The sequence below is a fragment of the Pseudorca crassidens genome, chromosome 7 (assembly GCF_039906515.1).
Source record: "Pseudorca crassidens isolate mPseCra1 chromosome 7, mPseCra1.hap1, whole genome shotgun sequence".
Lineage (NCBI taxonomy): Eukaryota > Metazoa > Chordata > Mammalia > Artiodactyla > Delphinidae > Pseudorca > Pseudorca crassidens.
In genome coordinates this window covers 113,284,224-113,311,308 of record NC_090302.1, presented here as the reverse complement: position 1 = coordinate 113,311,308, position 27,085 = coordinate 113,284,224, and the positions used below count along the sequence as shown (strand labels likewise).

The following is a 27,085-nucleotide window of genomic DNA, read 5'->3' as shown; positions in this document are numbered from 1 at the left end:
GCCGTCAGGTCTCCCGGGCTTTGGGCCAGGGAGCTCGGAGCACCGGCTGGGTTGGGCGAGGGCGTCCGGTGGGCGGTTGTGTGTCTGAGGTCCGTGTTCTGTTCGCAACGCAGGCCTGACCTGAGCCTCCTCGTGGGAGGCCACCGTGGGGTCGAGCGGTCAGGGCAGCATGAGGCCGGGTGCAGAGGCCCCTCGTGGGAGAGGTGGGCCGCCCGGGCGCGTGAGTCACGGTCGCCGACAGGTGAAGTCAGTGAGGACGAGTCGGCCCCGCGGACATCACTGATGACTTTGGCCGGGGCAGGTTCAGCGGGATCGGGCGGCCGCAGTGTGACTGGAGGGAGGTCTGCAGAGATGGGAAGGCGCTGAAGGCATCCGGGACCGCTTTCGGAAGAGCGGTGTGTGATGGACGGTGCTGTGTTGTAAGCTGCGGGATACTATGGCTTGTGCTGTTGTTCGTGGTGTTATAAGGACACCGCGGGCCCCGACGGAGGCCCTGTACCAAGCCCACGTCACCAAACCACGGCTCAGTCCCTCAGCTAAGGGCAGGTCCAGTCCCCGGCAGCCTGGAGGTGCCCGGTCAGCACCAGTGAGGTCATCCGCCACGGGCTCCTCTGTCCCCCGCAGGTAGGTCACCTGAGCTCCAACAGGGCACAGTCTCCCCTTGGGCCCAGGAGGGCCGCCCGTTTTGCACAGCCCCTCGGACCCCCTCCTGCTCGCTGGATGGGATGGATCGCTGAACACAGCCAGCAAGGTCTTCGGCGTTTACTCAGTTGGATTTTACTTCTTTTAAGCAATGGGGATGTTTGAGGGAGACTCACTGTTCTGAGAGGGGAGGGGGGGGCTTGAGTAGCAGGAGGGACTCCAGGGGGCGGGGAGCAGGTTGGACAGGCGGCCTTGAGCGGGTGCTTTGAGCTGGTGCGGGGGGATGTGCCCTTGTGGAGACAGTTGAGATCACGGTCTCTGGTGAGGTTTACTGCTTCCGCTTATTTTCTTGGGTGAATCATTCTACGTGTTAGAGGTTACACAGAAAAAAATTTTCACGCTCCAGGTGTGAGCTTAGCTAAATTTGAGCTAGGTAATGATTTTGTTAAATTCTGATTGGGTCAAGGTGCTTTACTCGTGAAATAGCCCAGGTACTTAAAATGAACAGGAAGGCAGGTGGCATTTGGAGGCCACAACAGCCAATGAAGAGGAGATAAAAATATCTAGTAAACGAGGTTTCAAAGGACTGTGCCTTTAGTGCAGGAAAAAGGTAAGAAAGGAGTGCTTGGTGTCGGGCTGGCGGGAGGAGCTTGTTCTTGAACGGCCAAGGCTCGGTCCTTGGAAGGCCAGTCCCTCCTGAAACGCGCTGCCAGCCCTCGGACACAACCGCTGGGCTTTGAGACTGGAAATGTCTCTATTTCACAAGACTCTTGTCCTCAGGAAGCTCTGCTCACAGCTACAGCATCCAAATTGTAACTGCCACGTTCTTGGCACTCCTGTCCAAATCCTGTCTTGGCTCCAGTATACCCAGCTTTCTGAAGATTTGCACTCAGGTTTGTGTAAGGTGTGGATGAGAAGCTGAATTTTTCTGTCCCCTTTCATTTATTCCTTGGTAGGAAATCCTGTTGAAATCCTCATTACTGATCACAAGAAGGCAAATTTAAAAAACTCACATTTGGGATTGTTGGATCAACAAATAGCAAAATTAAGGGAACCTAGGATTTCTAGCTGAGCAAACGGTTTTAATGAAAGACACTTGAGTTTCGTAATCAGTATTTTAGATAAATGTGTTAACTATTTCTAAATACTGCCACAGTACTGACAGGCACCCTAGAAAGTAAAGAAATCTGTGGGAAAAAGCTCAAGAGCTTCTTAAAAGGTTATTTAAGACCAAACGTGATCTGTTTTTTTCCGAATCAAAGTACGTGTGAGCTAATTGTTACTGTCACGTTTTAACATACAGCAGCTCAGTGTTCAGATGGGCCCAGGTAGCTGCAGGCAGGGCCTCACGTAACGGAACTCTGTCCGTTCTTAGAACGGGAGCCCTGCTGTCAGGATGAGGACGTTCCTGGAAGGGACTGAAAGGGAGGGAGAGGCGCCATCAGCTGAGTCTTAACTGCGCACAGCGGCAGCACGGCCATGGGGAGGAGGACGGCTGCCGCACGTGGGCTGCAGCAGAGGGCTCCCCAACTTCTGGGCATCTCACCAAGCAGTTCCCCAGACCGTGCTAGCGTGGGTTCCCCTGGCGCTGAGTGTGGGCCACGGTGGTTAACAGATACGCTTATGTTCAAGGGTTGGCGTTACTGAGGGACCTGAAAGCCCACAGCCTCACCAGGGAGGGAGTCCTGCCCCCGTCAAACTCCTGCCCGTCTCCTCACCCTTCTGCCACGAAGAGTCCGGGTCTCAGGTGGGTTCTAAGGAGGCGGCTGACCCAGTTAACTTTGGAGAGTTCTGTGGGCAGGTCCAGTCAGTCCTGCAAGATGGGGGGTGAGCCAGGTGATCTGCGGGCTTTCCCACCTTGAACCTCACGAGGGAAACCTCACTAAGGGGCCCTTTGGCCCAATCCACAGTTTGCTATTATTTTGTGTTTCACTGTGAGCTCTGAGGTTTTAAGGTGAAGGACGTTCTGTCAGGTTGAAGAAGGATCTGAAGCTGGTCAAACACAGCTACCCAGACTGTACTGGAAACCCAATGGAAAACTTGAATGGTACACTGACTGCATACTGTGTCGACACCCTAATGCTGTGTCGATTGGCAGGTACAGACAGCCCGAGGAGCGCTGCTACAAGGAATGGACCTAACGGAGCGAGTGGACGCTCGTGGGGCGAGGCCCGGAGTGCCTGCAGCTGCTGTTCAGATGCAGCTGTGGAGGATCCGGGGTGGGTCCTGAGTCTGCTCCCCTGTGCCCTCCCTGCTGCCCAGAAGCCCAGTGCTTACAGCTGCCGCTCTCGTCAACTCAAGTCCCAGAAACACATTCCTCGCTGCCTACGTGTTAAACGCTGAAGCAGGACTCACTCCTGGGAGGGGAGGACCGCGTGCTCGTCCACAGGTGTCAGGCGTGACATCCTATGACGACATCGGCGAGGACCACGGCAGGTGCATCCCCTCTTCACACGTGATGAGGGCATCACCATGCAGACGATCTGACTGCACGTGAAAGAAAAAACCAGCCACCAGAGCTTCAGAAAAGTTTTTAGCAAATGTTTCCGTCCATTTATTTTCTGTACTCCTTAAAAACAAACATCATGTTTCATACTGAAGCTCTGAAATACTGTATGCCCGAGAGGCACCTCCCACTCATGCTGCAAGCTGGTCCACGTCCTCTCTGCTTCTGTTCGCCAGGTGAGCTTCAATAATTTCTGCAAAGAGATTCCTCTTCAACAGATTATACGCAAGAGGTAAAAGCTGGCCAGCGACTTTATGAAAATACTGAAAAACAAAAGAAGATGACATTAGCCAGAGGACGCAGCAGGTAATACAGTGGAAAAAGCAGTTGTTAACGAAGCCCACTCCCCGCACGCTGGGTTTCAGCCAGCGTCTGCATAACAGTGAGTTCTGAGACAGCGCCTGGCGACGTCCCTGGGGCAGTCGTGCAGCTCTTCAGGACGAAGGGCACTTCTTGAAGGAAACTCAGAAGAAAACCAAGTAAAAACTGTAAGCGTCCTTATTCCCTCAGATACGGTTTATTCACCCCCTTTTGCCCCCAGTACGCTCAAATGCCTTTTCCTTCTCGTCGGCGTGTCCCCACCACATAAGACTTCAATCATCATTTCCGTTAGCTGGCGCCGTCGGAACAAGGAGCTGAACGTGAGTTTTCACATCGCACTGAAGGCTCCCTCGTGTCTTCAGTTCCTTCTCGCCCCATGTCAGCCTCCACCCCTGAAGTCGCTGCCTCTGTCAAGGGCCCAGACGCGCTCCGAGGACAAGGGAGGGCAGCCACCGTTGGCGCCTGCTGCCTGCTTCACCGTCCCTTCTCCGATGCTGCTGGATCCTCAAGACAACCGAGTTTCTGTGAAGCTGCTCAAGCACTATTCTGATCGGTCACTGACCCTCTCTGGCTGTTAACCACTCTGATTATTTTTAACGCTAACAAACAGCCCTACACGAGAAAGACAGAGTCCCCAAAACAGACTACCCCACAGTGGCGTCAGCCTGACCCAGTAACTGTCGATCAGAAACGCAAATGCTCAGGCCCCAGCGGGAAGGGAACTCGGTGAGGCCCAGGGGGACTGGGGGGTCGGGGGCGCGCCAGCCTGTGCGGAACAAGCCCCCGGGGCACCCTGACGCTCCAGCCCCGCGGCGTCCCCAGGTGACCCTGCACTTCACAGCCTGCGCAGTCACCTTCTGGGGTAGAGGCTGACGCGGGAGCTGCCTGCCTGTGTGGCCCTGAGCACCTGGGGCTCTTTCTGTGCCGCAGGTGACATAGTAGGTGAACGGAGAATTAGGTGGTCTCCACAGCGGGCAGATGGCCTGGGAGGGCCCCAGGTGGCGCGGAGGTGCAGGGAGTACGGCCCACGCTCACACGGCTACTCCCGGGGAGACGGGACTCAGGCCGGGGCCACCACTCCTCCCGCCTGCCCGACCCCCAGCCGTGGCTCAGCGGCCTCCTGCAGCTGCCTTGTACGTTTCTCCTACGTGATGAGCAGGGAGTTCATGGTAAAACAGCACCTCCTCTATGGTGAAGAATTTCCAGCATATTTACAGACAGCATTTACTCTTCATCCCGGAATTCAAGCACAAGAACAAACCCCCCACGGAAAATGAGGCGGAGCCGGGAAGGTGTGTCCACACCCTAGCGAAGGGCACAGCCGTACTAGTAAGTAGCTAGGAAGTCACTTGGGCACAACATCCGGGTCATTCACCTCGGCCAGAGTACAAGGTGAACTTCAAATAAAAAATATGCTCACTTTATCTGCTTAAAAATCATTTCAAAATGTTCATTTTGAAATTCAAGCTGAATCCATACCCTGCGTGCTGGACTTGCGGACAGCAATGAGCCGGAGTGTGTGTGTGTGTGGGGGGGGGGGTGGAGGGGATGCAGGGTGGGGAGGGAGGGCAGGGTGTGCTCACTCACATGGGAACCGTGGCAGAAGAGGTCCATCCCCAGCTCCAGCCCCATCCCATAATCGCACTCATCATTAGCAAACTGCACGTAAGTCATCATTTCCTGAACAGGAGCAAAAGCTTTGAGTCTCTCAGCATCACTGGGGGCCTCCACAATCGTCTTGCAGATTCTCCTGAGACTGGCTGAAAGATCAAGGACACAAGGTTACCTGTAACCACCACGGTGCAGACGGTAACCTGGATGTTTCCTCATGACTCTGTCCTAGTGCAATGGATGCTTCTTTGGTTGGCACTGTATTTTACAACGGCCATTTTATGGTTTTTCTACTTAAGATTAAGCATAAAAATGGCTTACTTAACGAAAAAGACTTCTTGTATTAGCACAGTGGGACCTAGCTGTAATCAGGAATCACACCAGCTTCCAGAGATTTTCCCTGGGCTACTCCAGGTTCCACAGACTATGGCCAAACCTGACCCACCTGTTTTTAACTGCCCTCAAGCTAAGAGTGTTCTTCCATTTTTAAATGGTTGGAAAAAACAAAAACTATATGGAGACCGAGGGATTAAAAAAAATCCAGACAGACAGTAAAGTCTGCTCTTTTTGCCCCCTCCTACCTTACTTAAAAAAAAAAAAAACAAACAGAAAAAGACATACGAGAGACAAGAAATCATTGTAGAATTAAACCTTTACCAGTACTTTTACCAAAGTGGGGGAAGTGCAGCTACGGCCAAAGTGTAATCTGAGGTGAGAACAGAGAAAACTAACATTTATCTAAATAAAAACGAGTGGTTTAACATTTCTATCTGGACTTTCAACGTTTTTCTCCCTGCTTTCGGAGGCCAGGGTGCGTCAGCTCCCACGAGGCACGTGAGAAGAAAGGCACCGAACGATGCCTAGTTAGACTTCCTTTCTGACAAACTGGGAAAATCCGATAACGCGGACGAGCTGCCACTCACTCGGAGCAACAGACATGTTCCTGGACACGGGGCTGCCGCGCTGGCAGGGACGAGGTTCGGCCACGACATGAACAGTCACACCTGGAACTCACGGTGCCGCGTCTCACGCACGGGGGGCTGATGTTACACACTAACCACAAACCCAGGCTGACGACAGCGGTGAGCGTCTGCCAGGGCTTGACCTCGGAACGCGCGCCCCCGGCACACACCCGGCACGGGCTGCGTTCTGCCCCCGCCCCGTGGCAGGCAGTACTGCAGTGGACAGACAGCAGTGACACGTTTACTGGAGGACAGACATGTTCTTCCACCGGCAACATTCTGCAGCGCGTCGCCTCACGGAACCCTAACTGCGAGACTGTGCGAGCAGCCTCCACTGTCACCACGCTTCAGTGCCTGCTGCTGCTCTGCTCCCCCCTGCCACCGCCCCCCCCCCCCCCCCCCCGCTCATGGCGCGGAGCCACAGGCTGCAGCGCAGGGAAGTCAGGCCGCCAGCTCGGCGATCACGCGACACTCAGAGCCACGTCTCAGGTCCCCACCTCCCGGACGTGAGAATAAGAGCCGCGTAAAGGCCTGGGTGAGGACTGAGTTAACACGGCGTACACATCCCCCGACAGCGTCAACCACGACACGATCCAGTGCTCAATAAATGGTATCCCCCGGGCCACGTTACAGCGTTATGTGTCGAGAGCCTCGGGGGAAACTGGTCAGGAGCAGACTTCACTGTGACCCGCTGAGCGCTGTCACCCGTCCACAGACCGCCAGCCACTTACACCTCCTGGCAAACAAAACAGCGAGACACTAGATCCTTAACTATGTCTGCTACCATTTCTCATTCAAAAATAAATAAACCACGGAAGGATCTAATGCTAGAACGTTAGAAAAAAGTACAAGTAGATAAAAGTGACCCTGGACATAAAACCCAGAACCCCAACCAGGGGAGGTAACGGTTTACTCCAGGGCCCCGCAATTGAACACCCAGCGCGATCGCTGTAACACATGCCCTCAGTCTCCCCAACAGGACAGTAAAGCTGCTGCTAAAGCTCGGGGTGGACTGGCTCACAGGGAGGCGGCGAAGACCAGGGTTTGACCCCCGCCCCCGGGACACAGCCCCTCTCCCCTCCGGCCTCAGGGAGGAGGTCCAGGAAGGTCCCGCGTGTGCAGCGCGTGTGCAGCAGGCTGCGCGTGTAACCCACCTTGGCATCATACCAAAACAGAAATGTGAAAGTAATTTTAAGCTATCTAATTTAGCCCAACATATCCGAAACAGCATCATTTCTACACATGGTCAATGTAGGAAAAACTTAACGCTGCTGCAGTTTTTACATGGAAGTGAGTTAACACCAAACCAGACCACAAGTTCAGCCCCTCCACCGCGGGGCCCACATGCAGTGCTTTTCCCTGGGAGTCCTCCAGGCGGAGGGCAGCTGAGGCCACAGCTCTGTTCTGAACAAGCGAGGGCCTGCATTTTACGTGCTGCGCAGGGGCACCTCTAATTCCCTCTCTCTGAGTGCCCCTCGCCCCGCTGCCCCCAAGGGAGCAGGGTGACGAGAAGGTGGTGCCCTCGGGGGTGCTCAAGTAAAGGGGGTTGGGCAGGGGGAGCTGGGAAGCGATTTTCATCCTCTGTTTTCAACATGGCAATAATTAGATTTTGTGTCGTTTTTATACTTACAGATGAAGTAACTCAGCACTGGCTTCTAAAAGCTAATCAGACTTACATACAGATGCAAGACTGGTCACAAAGCACTAAACAAACGCGTGCTGTCCCACTAATTACTATATTGTACGTTGATGGCTACAATGTCAAAGGCTCTGAAATAGTTCAGAAAAAGTCACCTAGACCAGAGGTTCACATTCTTTAAACTTGTAAAAATACTGTTCTGAGCGCTATCAGGCAAGCAGTGTGCTAAGCACTTACGTGCTCGGTTACACCCCAAACACCCCTACGGATGGTATTCACCACTACTACCCGTATGGCGGATGAAGAAGACCACGGTTCAGGGTAGTTCAATAACTTGCTAAGGCTACACAGCGGCAAACCCAGCTTCAGTTCAGGCTTCACTGACCATAGAGCCTGAGCCCTTCTTCACTAAGGGGAGGTGACTGTTCCCCAAATGGCACATGTCCTGACCTACTTCTCAACATAAGGAAACCTTTCTCCATATACATTAACGCACATACACATGTTCATGTGAGAAATACGTTACCATCCGTTTCAGGGAGCTCTCTGTATCCCACATCATTTTTATCTACTGGGACAACCAAGCCTGCCCCATGAAAGGTCTTTGTCACGACCTAAATAAAAGGAAAAAAAAACAAAATTTAGTCACTGTAAATAGACGAAAACAACAGGGGGGAAAAAAACCCCAAAACAAAGCACACTCACAAACCCGCAAGACTTCTGCCAAAACGCAACATTCAATGGCCCTTTTATTTCAGTAAATTTGGACCCCAGGGCACAAGTTTAATATTTCTTTCCTTTAAAATTAGCTAGAAGTCAAGCACTTGAAGTAAGTACGACAGTGAAACAGCCGGCTTTCATTAACTGTGTCAGCTGTCTGAAGTCTGCGCCGTGCGTCCCACTACAGGAAGCAGGGCGCGGTGTCAGTTCCATCCACGGCCATGGGATCCTCTAGGCAGAGAGCCTGAGGGACTGGGCCCTGAAGGAGAAGGAATGGTTTTTGTCAGCAGGAAGACGTGGAAGGCAGAACTCCTTTCCATCTTGTGAAATTCAGGTCCCCCATTTCTACCTGGAAAATTCAGGCTCGTCAGCAAACTTCCCCAAAGTAGGGCAGTTTCTAGTGTTGTGGTGCCCTTCGTGGAGGCAAATAACATAAACCGGTGAGCTTTTCTTAAGTGTTAATTTTCAAAGACAAACAGAGGTCCAAACACAACCCCCATCATAACCCTTCCAGTCTGCATATTTCTCTTACACTAGTGGCATTCTTAGGTCTTTGCTGAACAAAACATCTGCTTCCAGTATCTCTGTGCAGTCCAGTGACATTCCTGAGGGAAGGACGCTCTCAGTTTTAAGGTCCTCGCCCCCAAGTCTCTGTACCAGCTCTCCACCCTCTCGCTGCTTTCACTGTCCTTCATTAAGCAACCCAGGGGACAGGTTATTCCAAACAAGTCCCAAGACAACTGCTCACCCCTTGGGAAAAAACAAATGAAGTCACAGTTACGTTGTATCTTACTCCTGATACCAAAATAACTTGCAGTTGGATTTTAGAATTAAATGTAAAACCCATAAAACTACTAGAAGAAAAGGCAAATATTTTATATGATTTTGGGTTGGAGAAGGAAAAGACTTATAGATTTGACTACATTAAAAAAAAAAAAAAATTAGACTTCCCTGGTGGTGCAGTGGTTAAGAATCCACCTCCCAATGCAGGGGACACGGGTTCAAGCCCTGGTCTGGGAAGATCCCACATGCCGCAGAGCAACTAAGCCTGTGCACCACAACTACTGAGCCTGCGCTCTAGAGCCCGTGAGCCACAACTCCTGAGCTCACGTGCTGCAACTACTGAAGCCCGCGTGCCTAGAGCCTGTGCTCCGCAACAAGAGAAGCCACCACAACGAGAAGCCCGCACACCACAACAAAGAGTAGCCCCTGTTCGCCACAACTAGAGAAAGCCCGTGCACAGCAACAAAGACCCAATGCAGCCAAAGATTAAAAAAATTAACAAATCAAGTAAAAACCAAGAACAAAATTAACACAAATGATGAAAAACATCTGCAATATATACATATAACAATAAAGTTAATAAAGATGAATGTCTTTATAAAGCAAGTCTTACAAATAATGGAAAAGACTTAACACCCAAATGAAAACACAAGTAATTCTAACCTGATGGAAAAACGGGCAAAGTTCAAGCAGTTCACAGAAGAAATATAAATGGCCAGTGGAGAAATGAAAACGATTTAATGTCCTTTACAATCAAAGAAATGCTGATGGAAACAATGGTAGATCATTTTATACTTTTCAGGATGGAAAGACCAAAGGGATTGGTAAGACCAGCACCGGCGAGGACCCAGGGAAAGGGGCGCACAGCCCCTGCAGGTGGGGTGCAAAGGAGTCCAACTCCTGGGGGGGGGGGAGTTCTGCAAACAGAGAAAACACACACACACTTAATTTTTTTTATACCTGTATAAATTTTTTTTAAAAACCACTTTGGACCTGGCAATACTACGTCTAGGAATTTCTTCTAAGGAAATAATCAGGTAAGTGTGCAAGTAAAGGTGCGAACCGTTATTTATGGCAGGCTGTCTGCATGAGTGGAGTTTTCAGCACCCTAAACTATGAACATAAGCGCAGCGCCCTTGTGTGGCAGACGTGCCGTGCAGCACATGGAGTGACGACCACAGTGTGTTCACAAAGCAGTGCTGACGCTGAACGCAAAAGGCCACAGTGATGGCACGACTGTCTTCTGCCCGACTCAGGCTGACACCCAACAAAAAGCCACACTATGTACGTATTTTCACTGATGAGAAACTGTACTAATTGTCCATAAAGAGGTATCAGTTACTAGTAAAGCATCAAAATCCTGATTTTATTACGAAGAATCAGATTACCAGTTTAGGAAAACCCTGCACAAGGGTGGGTGATGTTGTGAGGCATCAGAACTAGAGGTGGACAGAATGACGGACCCTCATTTTACAGCGACATTAACTCAATGTCGATTTTAAAAGTGACATCTAGGTACTGGAAGAGGTAAAGTGGCACACAGCCAGTTAGTCAGATAGGGTGAAAGGAATGCTAGCTATGAAAGATGTGAGTTTAGGTCTCAGATCTGTCATGTAAAATTCTGCACAAGGAGCACAGCCTCTGCAAACCTACTGTGCTTGCCTGTCGGTTGTAGGGGTGGAATGAGCAGCTCACAAGGACCTCCGGCCAAAGCACTACAAGGCACGGCTGGTATAAACACAGATTGCTAGCGTGCCATGGAGTGCTCCATTACCCTAGGATGCACGTGCTACCTCCACACAGAAGGCCCGAGTCACCAACTCACATGCTAGTGGACTAGAAAAATATTTATTCCATGAAGATCTCACAGTAACAATAAAAGAATAAACTTATAATAGAAAAGGATCTGGAAGCATTATCACCACATGTTGTCTTTGGGAAGATAAAATCATGGTTGTCTTAGAAGTTCTTTTTTTCTTTGAATTTGTGTTTACCAGCTATCTTTGTAAGAACAAATACTAAAAAGAAACCTCATGGGGGAAGGGGGCCAGGACAAACATTCCTATGAAACTTAATCTAATAAATTTAGATTAAGACTCAGATTACATTAGACTCCTATCTAATTTATAGTTATGGGGAAGAATGAATGAAATCTCATCTGAAATTACTGCTGATGACAGAATGTGCTGCTGGCAGCTGTCTGCTCGCAGCAGCTTAGTCGTTAGTCAAGACAAATTAGGATACGTCACAACGGGGTGAGAAATGCTCCCCTTCCTACCCTATAAGGTGCGAGAGGCTCCCTATGAAAACTAGAAAGGTGAAATGGCAATATGAAATCTTAGAGCAACTGAAAAATGCCCCATTGCAAGGAGTTTCATTCAAATGAACATTTTTAGAAACTGCTTCCGACCTCAAGGACTAAAGAAAGAGTTGGTAAGACTGCGATTCAGTGACTATAACTTATCAGAACATCACCCCTGCAGCCGTGTCAAGGTCAGAAAAAGCACTGAAGTAGGATTTTCAATAACTAAGTAAGCCAGCACTAGTTTATTCTGGGTTAACGAGTACTTTATTTGGCCTAGAACACGCAGATGAAGCAGCCACACACAGGAGACACTGCTGAGAGGCTGGCTGCCCGGACTCCGGTGATGAACGCCCTCCTTCCTCAGGGTGATTAGGACAGAGTCCTACACAATTCTCATTTACCCCAGGCAAGAATTCTTCTAGCTTCTCTGTTAACTCACTCTGACAATTGTAAGTGAAAAACCCAAAGGATCCAAAACCCAAGAAGTATTTGCTGTTTACAAAACCACTCACACTGCAGGTGCCAAGGGAAGCGTTGGCTGGTGGGCTCCATAGGCAAAGGAGAGGGGCCTCCTCATGCACCATTTCCTAGAGATTTACACACCTCAGGACACACCACTCTCAAACGCCAACTGCCTGAGGGGCTATAACTATAAGGCACTGTAAGGCAGACCTTTACACATCTACCCCCAAAACTCTTGGCACGAAATCAACAGACCTTAGCCATTAAAGAAAGAAATTTAAGCAAATATTATGTACAAAGCCGCTTTCACTCTTCTACAGGAAACTGGTAAATCAAGATTAACGAGTGAGAAGGCCTGGCTGAGTTCTGCACCCGCCGCAAGGGCACTGCGTCACGCGACCCAGCCTGGCCAACAACCTGCAGGACCTCCCAGGCCAGACCCTGGACAGCCTCCGAGGGAGCCCCGCGAGGGCAGCGTCCAGCTCTCCCCAGGACAGGGCAGCGAGGGATGGAGAGAAGGTGCAGGTGGCAAGCAATCAAGAGAGGAAAACCCCCTATTAAAACAGCAGGAGAGTCAGAGACTAACAGACATAAACCATACTTTCTTATCTCTCTGTTTCATCTTCACGGTTCTCTGTTCCAGTGAGAACCCCAGTTCTCTGGCTGCTTCTGTGAGTTTCTCATCTATGGTTTTCAAGAGACTAGTTTTCTTTTTATCTGTTACTTCTTTAAGTTTTTTCATCAAAAATAATCTGAAAAAGAAGTAAAAGCCCTCATTAGTATGCAGGCCATTGTGCTAAGCACACAGACCTTGGGAAGTTACGGGGAGCCGAGTTACAGACATCAAACTCCATGCAAGGGAAAGACTGCAGAACCACCACCAGAGCCCCCCAGAATCCCGAACAGGTTCTTCAAGCAAGAGAAAAGCACTATTAATAAACAGCTGCCAGTCACAGAAACAGCAAACAAGATTTGTCTGTATTATCTCTGTAATGTCTACAACAAAGACACAGGGTATTAGCAGAATGAGGTTAAGCCAAGTTCCCGTCGCGTCGCTTGATGCTGAGATCGGCGGCGTACCGCCTTAGAGAAGGTCGACGTAACAGGAGAGAAGAGTGTGGAGACACCAAAAAGGATTTTCTACTCTTAAAGAGCCAGAGGACGTTTAGAATACTTAAGCATCAGAGATTCTTTTCAATGTTACCTTCAAATCTGCATTAAGATAAATTTAAAAAATATAAAAGGAAAGCAAAACTATTCTATAAGCTGATACGAAAGCACAATTCAAAATATTTTTTAAAGGTATGTGAATAGTACAATATATTATTGCCAGTTACGGAAATAATTTTATGTTAAGAATGCTGCAGAGGGTGTGGAGAAAAGGGAACCCTCTTACACTGCTGGTGGGAATGCAAACTGGTACAGCCACTATGTTAAACAGCATGGAGGTTCCTTTAAAAACTAAAATTAGGTTTACCAGATCCCACTCCTGGGCATATGTCTGGAGAAAATCCTAATTCAAAAAGATACATGCACCCTTATGTTCACTGCAGCACTATTTACAATAGCCAGGACATGGAAGCAACCTAAACGTCCACTGACACAGGAATGGATAAAGAATATTACTCAGCTATAAAAGAACAAAATAATGCCATTTGCAGCAATGGATGGACCTAGAGATTGTCATACTGAGTGAACTAAGTCAGATAGAGAAAGACAAATATCATATGATATCACTTATATGTGGAATCTAAAAAAAAGGGTACAAATGAACCTATCTACAAAACAGAAATAGTTACAGATGTAGAAAACAAACTTATGGTTACCAGGGGGTAAGAGGGAGGGATAAATTGGGAAATTTGGACTGGCATATACACACACTACCATATACAAAATAGATAACTAATAAGGCCCTACTGTACAGCACAGGGAACTCTACTCTGTACTCTGTAATGGCCTATATGGGAAAAGAATCTGAAAAGGAGGGGATATATGTATAACTGATTCGCTTTGCTGTACACCTGAAACTAACACAACATTGTAAATCAACTATACTCCAATAAAAATTAAAAAAAAAAAAAAAAAGACTTTTGCCATCAGAGCAAGAGTGAAAGGAAGAGCTGGAAACAGTGCCCAGCTGGACACAGTTGGTCCCCTTCCTGCAGCCACTACCAGGCTCCCAGGAGGAAACCCGCTCCTGCCCACCACTAACATCCAGCAGTTTGCTATGGGATGGGCGCTGCGGGTGCTATTCTGATCCCCATTTTACAGATCAGGAAACTAAGGCACAGAGGATAATCAACTTACCCAAGCTGACAGAATTAGTGTGCGTGGATTAAAGTGCCACAGAAGCCAAGACCACCAAAATCACGGTCTCATGATTACAGCACAGCATCACAGTAAATCTCACCTTCAACTTCACCAGCCGCGTATCAAGAGGCTCTATCTACAACAACCATACAAAGCACACCAGCGACGCCAGGGCCCCGGGGCTGCTGTTCTCTGTCCACAGCACCCTTCCTCCCGGGAGGCTCTCGCCTTCATCAGGCCCACGGGAAACACCCTCTCAGAGGACGTCCACCTCTCCTGACGGCCCTCAGTACTGGTCTTCTCATCCTTATCACATTATAGGACCACTTCCATTCCAGTTTATTAAGCTTTTGTCTCTCAGCTTCAAACCTAATACTCTGCTGCAATACTCTGCTGCAATGTGCACATGGAAACAGCCAGAACTTTCTGTGCTGTCCCATTAAACCTAATGGGAGACTGTGAACCTTGAGTGAGTCCTGCAGTGGTCATGCAGAAAACACTGGTTCACTAAGTTATGCAGATCTCCCAAAGAGTGACCCTTTTCACTGTATTTGATTTACTCCATTCTATCACAATATGAAAAAACCACATTCATTAATAGTACTACCAACCTCGTTAGCGAAGTCTTCAGGAAGTGAGAAGCTGTCAAGCTCACGAGGGTGGTTACAACTCTCCCCAATTCTAATGTTTGCTTTTGAAATCTTAAGTTTTAACACTGGCGACAAACACAGTCCGTTGTTTTCATCGGTTCGTTTGAGACAACGCCGGCCAAACACTCATGTCAGAGTAACCAGTGTCTGCCAGTCCCTCTCTTCAGCAAAGTGAAAAAAGCTGAGCTCACAACTCAGCCTCACAAGACCTTTTTCCTCGAGACAAACCCTAACACCTAAGTGTGCCGAAGTGCCTCCCGTCACGCAGGACGTTAAGAAGACACGTGCCCAGCGGCAGGGATCTGATCCGCCTTTACTGTGTCATCACGGACCTCCGTAGGGACACCCGCGTCACATCCCAGCCGTGATAACCCACGGTCCGCTGCCCACCAGGTCCACTGCCCCGACCCCGTTGAGGCTCCAGCAGGGCTTACCCGCCTCCACCTTTGTGCTGTTGGTGTGAGAACGACACCCTGTCATCACCCAGAGTTTGCAGCTCACAGGCCTCCTGGGAAGTGGGCAGGCACCCCTGGGGGCCACACCCCACTGTTTGATAGCTGCTGTTAAGTTAATGGTTTTAAACGTGACTACACGTCAGAACCTCCTGGGTTCCTGGTTGAAAGCACCCAGTACACCAACGTAGGGTGGCAGAGAATACTGGGGGTGCAGACAAGAGGAAAAGAGCCTATTTAGCAGCACGTCTCGACCCAAGAGCTGATACCTTGCCTACACGTACTCTTGTACTACGCACCAAGTGTTTTAAATGGTCTATAGGCCCGTACAAAGGAAGCGTTCATTAAATGTTCGTTAAAATGAATGTTCATTCACTTAAAACATTCACTTGACATGAATTTTTTAAACTTAAGAATTAAAATTATAGACATACAGGTTTGAGATCTCTAAGTATATCTACACTTAGATACACCTGGAACTTTTTTTTTTTTTTTTTTCCCGGTACGCGGGCCTCTCACTGTTGTGGCCTCTCCCATTGCGGAGCACAGGTTCCAGACGCGCAGGCTCAGCGGTCATGGCTCACGGGCCCAGCCGCTCCACGGCATGTAGGATCTTCCCGGACCGGGGCACGAACCCGTGTCCCCTGCATCGGCAGGCGGACTCTCAACCACTGTACCACCAGGGAAGCCCCTGGAACATGTATTTTTAAAGAACGTTCCCGAGTCCTGCTCTAGACATGCTGAAGTGAATGAAGCTGAGGTGAAGCTCTTAACCACAAGCCCGGGAGGCATCCGTGTGTAGTCAGGTTTGAAACCATTAACTAAACAGCAGTGGTCAAATAGTGGTCTGTGGACCCCAGGGACCCCTGAGACCTTTTAGGAGGTATATGAGGTCCAAACTATTGCTACAATTATTTTAGGGAAAAGAACAGAATAAAAAGAAAATCATTCCTAATTTTGTTGTCCAAAGATAAGTATTTTAAAACTTTCAATCTATCTAGATTTCTCTCCGTGTGCATTAGAAGCTGTGAAAAGGGAACCGTTCCACACTGTTCTGTTATTTGACCTCTTCACATAATGTATCAGCTCCTTCCCAAAACAACAGATCAATATCCTGGTGTTACACTTTGTGGACATTTTCTATTTAGTTACCTAATTTTCTCTAACTGCTGGATATGTATGTTTTTTCTAATTTTTCCTTTTTATAAATAATCTGAAATATACACAGATATTTATGTGCACCCATCCAAAATTTCTTCAGATAAATAGCTAAAAATGGAATCACCGATTTAAGGTATAGCATATTAGCTGGCAATGTTCATTATCTGTTAAGTAATCTTTGAAAAAATATTTAAACAACCTTATTCCAACTGCTTTCCACAAACGTCTTACCAATTAACACATGTCAGAAAGGTTTCTTATACCCTAACCATCCTTGGGTATTACCATTCTTTAATCTTTACTCATCTTTGTTAGCTGAATTTGCATTTCTTTGGCTACTATTAAATATTACACAAAGAGAACTAGTTTCCCTGGGCATAAAAATAATTTGTGTATAACAAACGGTCTACCTTAAAAGACATTACTGAGGCTGATATAGAAATTGTTTTGATTAGCTGATTTAAGTAAAGTCTCAAAAAAGAATACTATATATACTGTAACACTTGAAAAGTATAATAACCTTTTTACCTTTATATTTGAGATAAATTATTGAAGGTGCAAAACATTTTTTGTGTGAAATAGCATTAGGTACTCAAATATACTCACTTGCTGGTCTTCACCTAAGTTATAAATCTATCACCAATGTATTTTTGTTTTCTATTTCCTTTTCTGTGTTCTCCAGTAAGCTAAAAAAATACCAGAATGATCTTGCATTATTTTCGATAACAACTGTATCTTTCTTCTTTTTTTTTTGTAAGACCACTAGGATTAATGAAAACTTAGTTGTTTTTGCTGTCAGAGTGTTTGTGGAATGATTCACCGAGCATCTACAAAGCAAGTGCTGTGCACAAGAAAAAGCCTCTGCCCTCATGAACTTACACGTTAGTGCAAGAGACAGACAATAAGGAAATAACTACAGTTGTTTCCAATAAAGACAGGACCAATTTAAATTCAACAATAAATCTGAAGGGTGTAGAGAACTATAAACAGCAAGCAACGTCTTCTATAAATTTCAGAGTTATCAGAAAAGAAAAAAGAGCCTTTCTGGGACATCTCCCATGCCCTTTAGATACACCAGTATGCACACAGCAGCCCAGCAGGTGCACTGATCGACCTAGTTTTCTGTTTACTGCAAATTTGTGCTATTAAATCACAGGGAATGAAAGTCTTTTAAAAAGTAGGGTAGGGACTTCCCTGGTGGCACAGTGGTTAAGAATCCACCTGCCAGTGCAGGGGACACGGGTTCAAGCCCTGGTCCGGGAAGATCCCACACGCCATGGAGCAACTAAGCCCATGAGCCACAACTACTGAGCCTGCGCTGTAGAGCCTGAGAGCCACAACTACTGAAGCCCGCATGCCACAACTACTGAAGTTCACACGCCAAAACTACTGAGCCGGCGCTCTAGTGCCCAAGAGCCACAACTACTGAAGCCCGCACGCCGCAACTACTGAGCCTGTGCTCCAGAGCCCGCGGGCTGCAACTACTGAAGCCCGCATGCCACAACTACTGAGCTTGCACTCTAAAGCCCATGAGCCACAACTACTGAAGCCCGCACGCCACAACTACTTAAGCCCGCATGCCACAACTACTTAAGCCTGCGTGCCACAACTACTGAAGCCCATGTGCCACAACTACTGAAGCCCACACGCCACAACTAATGAGCCTGAGCTCTAGAGCCCATGCGCCACAACTACTGAAGCCCACATACCACAACTACTGAGCCCGCGTGCCACAACTACTAAAGTCCACACGCCACAACTAATGAGCCTGAGCTCTAGAGCCCATGCGCCACAACTACTGAAGCCCGTGTGCCACAACTACTGAAGCCCACATACCACAACTACTGAGCCCGCGTGCCACAACTACTAAAGTCCACACGCCACAACTACTGAGCCGGCACTCTAGAGCCCACGAGCCACAACTACTGAAGGCTGCACGCCACAACTACTGAGCCTGTGCTGTAGAGCCCACAAGCCACAACTACGTAAGCCTGCGTGCCACAACTACTGAAGCCCATGTGCCACAACTACTGAAGCCCACACGCCACAACTAATGAGCCTGAGCTCTAGAGCCCATGCGCCACAACTACTGAAGCCCACATACCACAACTACTGAGCCCGCGTGCCACAACTACTAAAGTCCACACGCCACAACTAATGAGCCTGAGCTCTAGAGCCCATGCGCCACAACTACTGAAGCCCGTGTGCCACAACTACCGAAGCCCACATACCACAACTACTGAGCCCACGTGCCACAACTACTAAAGTCCACACGCCACAACTACTGAGCCGGCACTCTAGAGCCCACGAGCCACAACTACTGAAGGCTGCACGCCACAACTACTGAGCCTGTGCTGTAGAGCCCACAAGCCGCAACTACGTAAGCCCGCATGCCACAACTACTGAAGCCCATGTGCCACAACTACTGAAGCCCACATGCCACAACTACTGAATCCCACAGGCCACAACTAATGAGCCTGCGCTCTAGAGCCCGTGTGCCACAACTACTGAACCTGTGCTCTAGAGTCTGTGAGCCACAACTACTGAAGCCCACACACCACAACTACTGAATCCCACACGCCACAACTAATGAGCCTGCACTCTAGAGCCCGTGTGCCACAACTACTGAACCTGTGCTCTAGAGTCTGTGAGCCACAACTACTGAAGCCCGCATGGCACAACTACTAAAGTCCACATGCCACAACTACTGAGCCTGCGCTCTAGAGCCCGCGAGCCACAACTACTGAGCCTGCATGCCACAACTACTGAGCCTGCACACCTAGAGCCCGTGCTCCACAACAAGAGAAGCCACCGCAGTGAAGAGTAGCCCCCGCTTGACACAACTAGAGAAAGCCTGCGTGCAGCAAGAAGACCCAACGCAGCCAAAAACAAATAAATAAATCAAGTAATTAAAAAAAAGAAAAAGTAGGGTAAAGAGATCACACAAAACATGGTCTACTTATTTTGCTCAAGGTGGTGAAGGTGCTTTCTTCATTTTATTAGTGTCCACGGCCCACCTGCTGTGGCAGCTCCGGATGGTGTCTGTGTCTGTGCACCGTGGGCGGCTCCCTGGCTGGGCTCTGAGCCGCCCCGGCGCTGCCGCACCACCTGCCCTGCGCTTCAGCTCGCGTTCCGGACAGGGCTGATGCCCCACCCGGCTGCAGACGCGGGGCCCTGACCTCGGGGGGTGGCGGTCCAGCTCCGGCCCTACCTGCACGCAGAGGTCTTAGCCTCCCGGGTGGAGGGGAGGCGGGCAGGGGCCCACTCTCACCGGCGCAGGTTCTGCCAGACCATGCGGTCCCGGAGCACTCGTGTGGCCGCAGCTGGCGCTCCGGCTCCCTGCGATGTGCCCTGACAGTGGCTTCACTGCACTCAACCTTCCGTCTCAACCACATACCACAGGTTCTCGGAACGAACTCTTCAAGACTGTTTGACCTAAGATGCCTAAAAAATCTTTTGAGTTTGCCACGGGACAAACAAGGTCAAGATTAAGTAATATTTTCATTAAATGATTAGTTATAAAAGAGGTCTGTTGTTTGGCGAAAAGTTGAAGTGTGGATAAGATGCCTGCAAAAGTCATGTAAATGATCTCCAGGTATCTAAAAATTTTTGGTTACCTCATTTCCCCTCAGAGATGGACTGATACAGTACAAAAATTGTAAACCAATATAAATAGGAGACATACTGAAATAAAACATTTTCTTACTTGACTGCAGCAAACACATTATCTCCATTTTGAACAATTATACAATTTTTCTTTGCTTCATTTGTAGCGACAAATACAGGAAGTTCATCAGGAGAATCCCTGTTTAAGCAAAAGATATTACAAATTTAGCTGCCCATAATTTGTATTATCAGCAAAGTAGAATTTTAGGTCTATAAACAACAAATTATATCTGCATGTTTCAAAAACTGCCAATGAATTTGCCAGGTTTAAGCTCTAGTTTTCTTACGAATATCTATAACAAATCTTATTTATATAACAGAACCTAAAATTAAGATTCTTAGGACCTAGTTACTTTTATACCTGAGTACAAAGAAGGAAAGAATAAAGCTTGTTAAAAGGAGGTGAAATTATACACAATCATCTCTACCCCAGTTTAACAGTCCGTGAAAAAAAGAAAGGTGGAAAAACCAAAAGAAACAGGACAGAAAGGATCATAAAACATTGGCAGCGTAAGGAGCCGGTTCACATCTATAACCAAATCCCTTTACTCTACGCCTGAGGGAACCGATGGAGACGAAGCGACTCGGCCGAGGTCCTGGTGAGGCAGCAGGAAGCCAGCAGACCCCGGCGCCCCAGCTCCCAGCCCCGCGCGCCCACGGCTCCCTGGCACCCCTGCACACCTTCTCCACGTCCTCTTCTCCCCGCCTCGCTGTCAGCGCCAGCGCCGCTCCAAGTGGAGGAGCCACCCCCCACCCACAGCGCGACTTCTAAGAGTCTAAGCTTCCCGCATGTATCATTTAACCCTCCGAACATTCCCGTTGGGCGTGTCTGATGATCACAGGACAGGAAACTGAGTCACAGCAAGTCACTGGCACAGGGTGAGCCAGGTAGTAAGTAGGAGGACCAGCCTGCCTCCAAACCGCGTTCTTAATTCTATGGCCCCTGGAAGCACAGGGCCAACTTAAGTCACAGCAGCTGCTCTAAATTACCTTTCCTAGGCTAAAAGAGCTTTTCTGAACTCAAAAGGAAAAAAAAAGTTTATAACTACAGAGGAAAAGCTGGAGAGGTTCAGCCTAACGAGCTCACCCGTCCCAGGGTAGGTTAGTAGGTTAGAACGGCAGACAGCCTGTGTACCCACCAGGAGAGGGTACATGTCCTTCACCTTGGGTGAGGCCAGTGAACATCTGCTTACGCTCATTACAGGGACAGTAGCTGTATTTTAGGAGAAGAAAAGCCCCTTTACCTGAAATAGCCCATGTGGAACTCAGTTTTACGATCTCCAATAATAATGGTCTGGAACTCAGGAGGATCATAGTAAAATCTCCAGTGAAGGTTAAAGTTCAGGCTTGCTGACTTTTTCTTCATTTTATGTCTTCCGGCAAGGATATCATAAGGACCCACTAATCGAAGTCCAAGGCTTGCAGAAAGTGAATCTATAAATTAAATATGTTTATTTAGACAGTGCCTTTCTGGAGGCAGATAGGAAATACTGCCTTTCATTCAGAAAATATTTCTAAGCAGTTGTCTTAAAAAAGAGCTTCTAAAGGAAAAGAAAAAAGTCTTTAGTTACATGTGAAGATGTTAGTTGTAAATACTCAATGGAAAAGAAATCAGAGCAATGAAGATGTGGCTAGGATTTCCTCTTAACTTTACCACTGATGACATTTCAAACATTCCTGCTGTTTCTTATTTTGGCCAAAACAAGACTGCTTTGTGTTCCTATGCACTGCAAACCTTTACCTTGTCTCATTACTGTGTTGCTGTCGGTCTCAAATACTTGTAGCACATCCAGACCAAGGGAGAGGCAACAGACAGCACATGAGGACGAATAATTTAACTAAAAATGTGTTTAATGTAAGTATTTCCTTCCCCTTCCCTCCACCTCAGCTAATTATCACTCTCGACTCATTGCCTCCTTGACCATCCATCTGGCTCACCCTAATCCTGGATGAGCCCACCTTCTTTTTCCATCCACAGATCAGCCATCAAGTCTGTTCAAATGTACACGTTTACAGCATCAGATGGGCCTTCGTGCTTCTCTAAGAGCGAGGCAAGCACTTCAGGCAGGACCTGGATATGCAAGGAGGTGAGGATGGAGAGAGGAAGGAAATTCTTGGAAGAGGTAACAATGTGAAAAAAAAGCATGGGGACAGTTTAATTTCCCCCCCTCTACGAACAGATATAAATATATAGATGTTTTAAATGGAGATCATGCTGTTTTGTAGTGTTTTTTTGTTCGTCATCCTGTCCTCATTTAAATCTTCTGAATAGTTTCTTATACTATTAAATGTTTCTTTAATATGTCTACCATTGCTAGGCATTTACTGTTTCTTTTTTATTCTGAACAATGCTTCAGTGAATATCTTTGCTAACACATGTTTGTACACATCCATGAGTACTTTTTGAGAAGGTGCTGCATGGTTGCAGTGTTTTGATATACTGCCAAAATTTAGTTATCTCCCAGTATACATTTTCGTCAGCAGTCTCTGGGACTGCTTCCCCCCACCTCATGTGAAGACATTTAAACAGTACCAAAGGGTAACAATGCAAAGTAACTGTTACATTATCAGTTTTTAGTGTACCTTTTCAGAGATAGTATACGCACATAGGAAGTATGTAGGGATGTGTGTGTGTGTGTGTGTGTATTCTTGACCTAAAAATACTAACGGCAGCATATGCTACTCTCTTTTTTCTTTTGAAATATTCCAGGCATGATAGTTTATCATCGCTTAAAAATCTGCCTGATTCTTTTAAAACTATGTATGTCCACTGAAAGATGGGTAAGTGATGAGCATTTAAGGCATTTTCTGCTTTTTGTTTCAGTATCATTTAACATAGTTTGGGTTCACCTAACCCTTAAGACAAGTTCCTAGGGGCAGCACTGCTAAGTCATACTAAAAGTCCTGGAACACACAGAAGTATGTGCTTGTTTTCTTGCAAACTCTCATCAAAGCATGTTGTGGAATGATGTACCTTTGCTAGTATGACATTTTATTTCTCTCATTTGAAACATCTTTGGAAAAGTTCCTTTTCCATGAACTGTTTAGATCCTGGGTCCAGTTTCCTACTGTCTTTTCCACTGGCAGAAGCCAGAGGAAGAGGACCAACTCACCAGCTGGCTGTTCAGGATCAAGTCCTTCACAGAACCTCCAGAAGTGATAGAAATCTTCAGGCAGAGAAAGCCTGTAATGACTTTCTACTTCTTTTCGAAGGTCACTGGGCACGTCAGCTTCACAGCATTTACCCTTCTTCACGGCGACTGCTTTTTCACACTGAAAATCCGCACACACAACTTTGTTTCTCCCAAAGTAATTTCAGCAACTTGGACTGCTTAATAATATTGCTCATTTTTGTTCACCCCAACTCTATGAGTTTCCTTTAAAACTCTATAAATGGTATTTGAGTAAAATCTGGGGATTCTTTTGGGTGAGGAAAAAAAGGAAAGAACAGTTTATAATATATAGATGTCAAGAGGGACACACACAGCAACTTTTTAAACATATTTCCCTAAGATAATGGAAATTCAGAAAACAAAAAACCAAAAAGTATAAAAGGTAAACAGCAGGAAAAAGAGGAATAAGAAAATGGCAGGTTTTGCCCTGTTCTGGTAAACAGGGTGTCATCGTGCCTTTCATTTAAACAGACTCAGTGACCACACCAGAAACAAATTGCCAGAAATAACTGGATGCAAGGGATTTACCAGTTAAAACAATGATTTCAGAAAAGGTCGTTTAAGGCCAGACTAGGTTATAAAACTCAGCTCCAGCAGCTCTGCAGTATAGGTTCATTCTGTAAGAATGCTAGGCTTTAGAATGCTTATTACATCTGTGACCTATTCCCACAAAAATAAAATGCTTGGTTGGAGGGTACGCATCTTCAGTCTTGGGAGCAGCCGTGCGTGTTGTTCTTTCTGGGAACCTGGATCCTTTCCTTCCTGTCCTTCCTTTCCAGCGATCAGTACATCAGTGCTGCCCAACCCCGAGGTATTCTGCCCCCAAGGGGACACGTTTAGCAGTATCTGGAGACCTTTTCGGTTGTACAAACTTGGGGGTGTGTGTGTGCTGCTGGCGTTCAGTGGGTAGAGGCCAGGGATGCTACTAAACATCCTCCAGTGCACAGGAGAGGCCCCTTAACAAACACCTATCTGGCCCAGACGTCCACAGGGGTCACGACCGAGAAATTCTAACCTCATGTTTCTCATATTCACATTCTTCCAGCAGGCTCAAGTTTACCGATGTTATTTTGGGTATCCTTCAGAGTCTGCAAAGTGTATTTATGTACCAGATGACATATACAAGAATGTTCTTGATGGCATTGTTTTACGAGTGGAAGACAGGACAAATGAAAATGCCTATTGACAGGAGAATGGTTACAGGACTTTCGAACAATGGAATATTACGCTTAGTGAAAAGGAAAGAGAGCCACACACAGTATGGATCAATCTTGATAATATAATGCTGAATAAAGAAAAAACGTCCCTGAAGATTATATGCAGCATGATAGCCTTTTTATGAAGTTCAAAAAATACTGTTCAGGCATAAACTCATGGGTGATAAAGCCATAAAAAGAAGACAGAGGAAAACAAACAGTTCAGGATCGCAGCTACACCGAATGGGGTCGACAGGAAGGAGTTAGGCAGACAGGACAGGTGAGCAACATGAAGATGGTCAGCCTTTCAGTGCTTGGCCTGGGCAACGGCCTCACAGGTGTTTGTCGTATTATTAAACGAATAAGGTAAAACAGGACCATGACCAAGAATAACAGTGTATCACGCCAAGGATTATAACATGTCTATATGAGGTCATAAAAAATTAAACTGAACAAGAAGGCTGTTCAAATAGGGATCCAAAAATTGATGGTGATAATAGCAAACAGTAAGAAGTATAACAGTAAAAACAGTCAGTAATAACTACCTGTTACGCACTTACTATGGTGCCAAGCCACTGTGCTAAACTCCTTCTATGGATTAACTCATTTAGTCCTCAGAAATTCCTTATGAGCTAGATTCTGTTATCCACATTCTACAGACAAGGAAACTGAGGTTAGGTGACTTCCCCGAGTCCCTAACTAGAAAGTGGGAGAACAGGCATTTAACCCCAGGTGGGCCGGCCCCCAGCAGATCCAACCACTTCAAGCTGTCTCTTCAACTGCAAACACACAACAGCAGAAACATGTCAAGTCCTGACCCAGCCTCCCCTCTGTGTGTATGCCCGCCTTTGCTGAGACTTCCAAAGACTGGCTCAAACTTAAGATGTTAGAAAGAAGAGCCTTAAATCTACCTCGCTGAAAGGCAGTGTTGCATAATGGTTAGGCTGCCCTGGTTGATTCCTGACTTTTCCCATTTCCAGCTCTGTCACCCTGGGCAAGTTACCTAACCTCTCTGTGCCGTTCTCTCATCTACAAAAAAAGGGCTATGTAGTACCTCTATCACAGGGTTGTTAAAAGGAATAAATTATTTGTAAAAATACACAAACAGTGCTAGCACAGAATACATAAATGCTGGCTATTACCGTTGGCCATAGTCTCTGTAGACGAATCGTAATTTTTGATGCTTTATTTCTAAGACTAACACTCTGTCAAAGAAGTTCACTGCCCTTTCAAAGGGAGAAAAGGGTGTTTTCAGCTCTGCCTGAGCTCACACGCTGGCTGCATCCCCAAATCCCTAATAACTCGAGTTTAGGACGGCTGTGCCCTTCAGGGGCTGCCCTATCCTTTACCCTTCTGTTCCTGGAGAGCGGGACCGGAGTAATGAACGCCCAGAACGCGGCCCTCCTGCACCGTCTCACCCCATCCAGCTGACAGCGCAGCCAGAGGGAGTTTTGGAAACCTCTACTTCTTTCCTGCTTGACTCCCTGCTGCTCTTGCAGTGGTGACAGAACGTGTGAGGCCGCAGGAAAGCCTGAGCCGACGCCCCTCCGTGGTCAGCGCCCCCCCGTCCCCACCCCGGCCTCCCCGCGGCCGAGCTCGGCGCTGCGCCCGGCCACCCCTCCGCCGCGTTTCCCGCCTTCGGGGACGCCCTCCTTCCGGGGGGGTCAGCAGCTCTTTCTACACTCGGCGGGGCCGGCCGGACCAGAGGGTTGGGGGAGCGTGCTGTGGGGGGACCGGGCTGAGTCAACCCGCTCCCCGAGGGAGGGCCCCTGACTGCGCCAACCCGGCCCCGGGGGAACCCCGGGCTGTAACCCGCCCCGGGCCCGCCCCCGGGGGACGCAGGGACGCGAGGCGCCGCTCTCCGCTGCGGCTGGGGTCAAACGCGCCGCGCCACCCTCGGACCCGCGGCCGCCCTTGGACCTCAGCGCGGTACCTGCGGCCCTTCCCCGCCGGGCCTGCGCTTCCCGCCGCCGCCCACCATCCTGTAGCCGCTGCAGGATGAAGCCCGTCCCGCCGAGAACTCGTACGCCGCCGACTGCTTCCGGTTCAAGGGCGACCAATCACCTCTCCGCGCCGCGGCGCACACAAATATAGGGAAGGCCCCGCCCCCACAAGCGAGCGCGCGGCCGAGGCCCCGCCCACCCGGCCAGCTGGGCAGGTTGCCCTTTGTACGCGCGTGCGCGTCCCGCGAGCTGACCCACCTGAGCTTCTCCGGGGGCACATGGACCCCGGCCCAGACTCGGACACTGCGGAGGTCTTCTTCCTCCCCAGGCCTTCACTGGGGCAAGGCCGGTGCTCCTTCGTCTGCATTCGTTTAAAAGATTCCTCTATCTGTCCCTCCCCTACCGCGTTTTTCTTGCCCAGCCCTGATTCATCTTCAGTGGTTTGAAATCACACAATTTCTGTCCACCCACGCTTTTGTTTTACTTAACTGAGTCGGTCTTAAATAAGATCCTCTTGAGATCTGTATCTTTGAAAGGTATTCTTTTTTGTTAATAAAAGTTTATCAGTAAGACAAACTGAAGT

The 27,085-nt window shown here is 48.1% G+C and overlaps 1 protein-coding gene and 2 long non-coding RNA genes across 4 annotated transcripts; 2 read left to right on the top strand and 1 right to left on the bottom strand.

Moving 5' to 3' along the window:
- Window positions 1-893: 893 nt before the first annotated feature.
- On the top strand, window positions 894-4,889 carry LOC137228236 (uncharacterized). Its single transcript, XR_010945219.1, has 2 exons — window positions 894-2,393; window positions 2,741-4,889. It is a non-coding gene; the product is annotated as an uncharacterized lncRNA (long non-coding RNA).
- Window positions 3,169-26,605, bottom strand: HPF1 (histone PARylation factor 1). 2 transcript variants are annotated; one of them, XM_067745377.1, is made up of 8 exons: window positions 26,493-26,605; window positions 23,304-23,463; window positions 21,435-21,624; window positions 20,231-20,329; window positions 12,553-12,703; window positions 8,208-8,295; window positions 5,057-5,229; window positions 3,169-3,411 (listed from the first exon to the last, which is right to left on the bottom strand). In XM_067745377.1, exons 1-8 carry the CDS (start codon window positions 26,538-26,540, stop codon window positions 3,280-3,282), a joined length of 1,041 nt encoding a protein of 346 aa, XP_067601478.1. In that variant the 5' UTR covers window positions 26,541-26,605; the 3' UTR covers window positions 3,169-3,279. The 2 variants fall into 2 exon arrangements, with proteins under 2 accessions (XP_067601478.1, XP_067601479.1); XM_067745378.1 differs by lacking the exon at window positions 26,493-26,605 and adding an exon at window positions 22,150-22,261 and having other exon boundaries at window positions 23,304-23,441.
- On the top strand, window positions 21,573-23,338 carry LOC137228235 (uncharacterized). Its single transcript, XR_010945218.1, has 3 exons — window positions 21,573-22,045; window positions 22,169-22,277; window positions 23,216-23,338. It is a non-coding gene; the product is annotated as an uncharacterized lncRNA (long non-coding RNA).
- Window positions 26,606-27,085: the final 480 nt, after the last annotated feature.

Bases quoted from the DNA above. Each gene is read 5' to 3' on its own strand.
- HPF1 (XM_067745377.1), bottom strand. From the start codon at position 26,540: ATGGTGGGCGGCGGCGGGAAGCGCAGGCCCGGCGGGGAAGGGCCGCAG. The intron at 20,330-21,434 runs GTAAAGGGGCTT...TTGCTTAAACAG, and splicing joins TTCCACATGGGCTATTTCAG to GGATTCTCCTGATGAACTTC. The intron at 8,296-12,552 runs GTATGGTTTATG...CCTTTTATTTAG, and splicing joins TGAAACAGAGAGATAAGAAA to GTCGTGACAAAGACCTTTCA.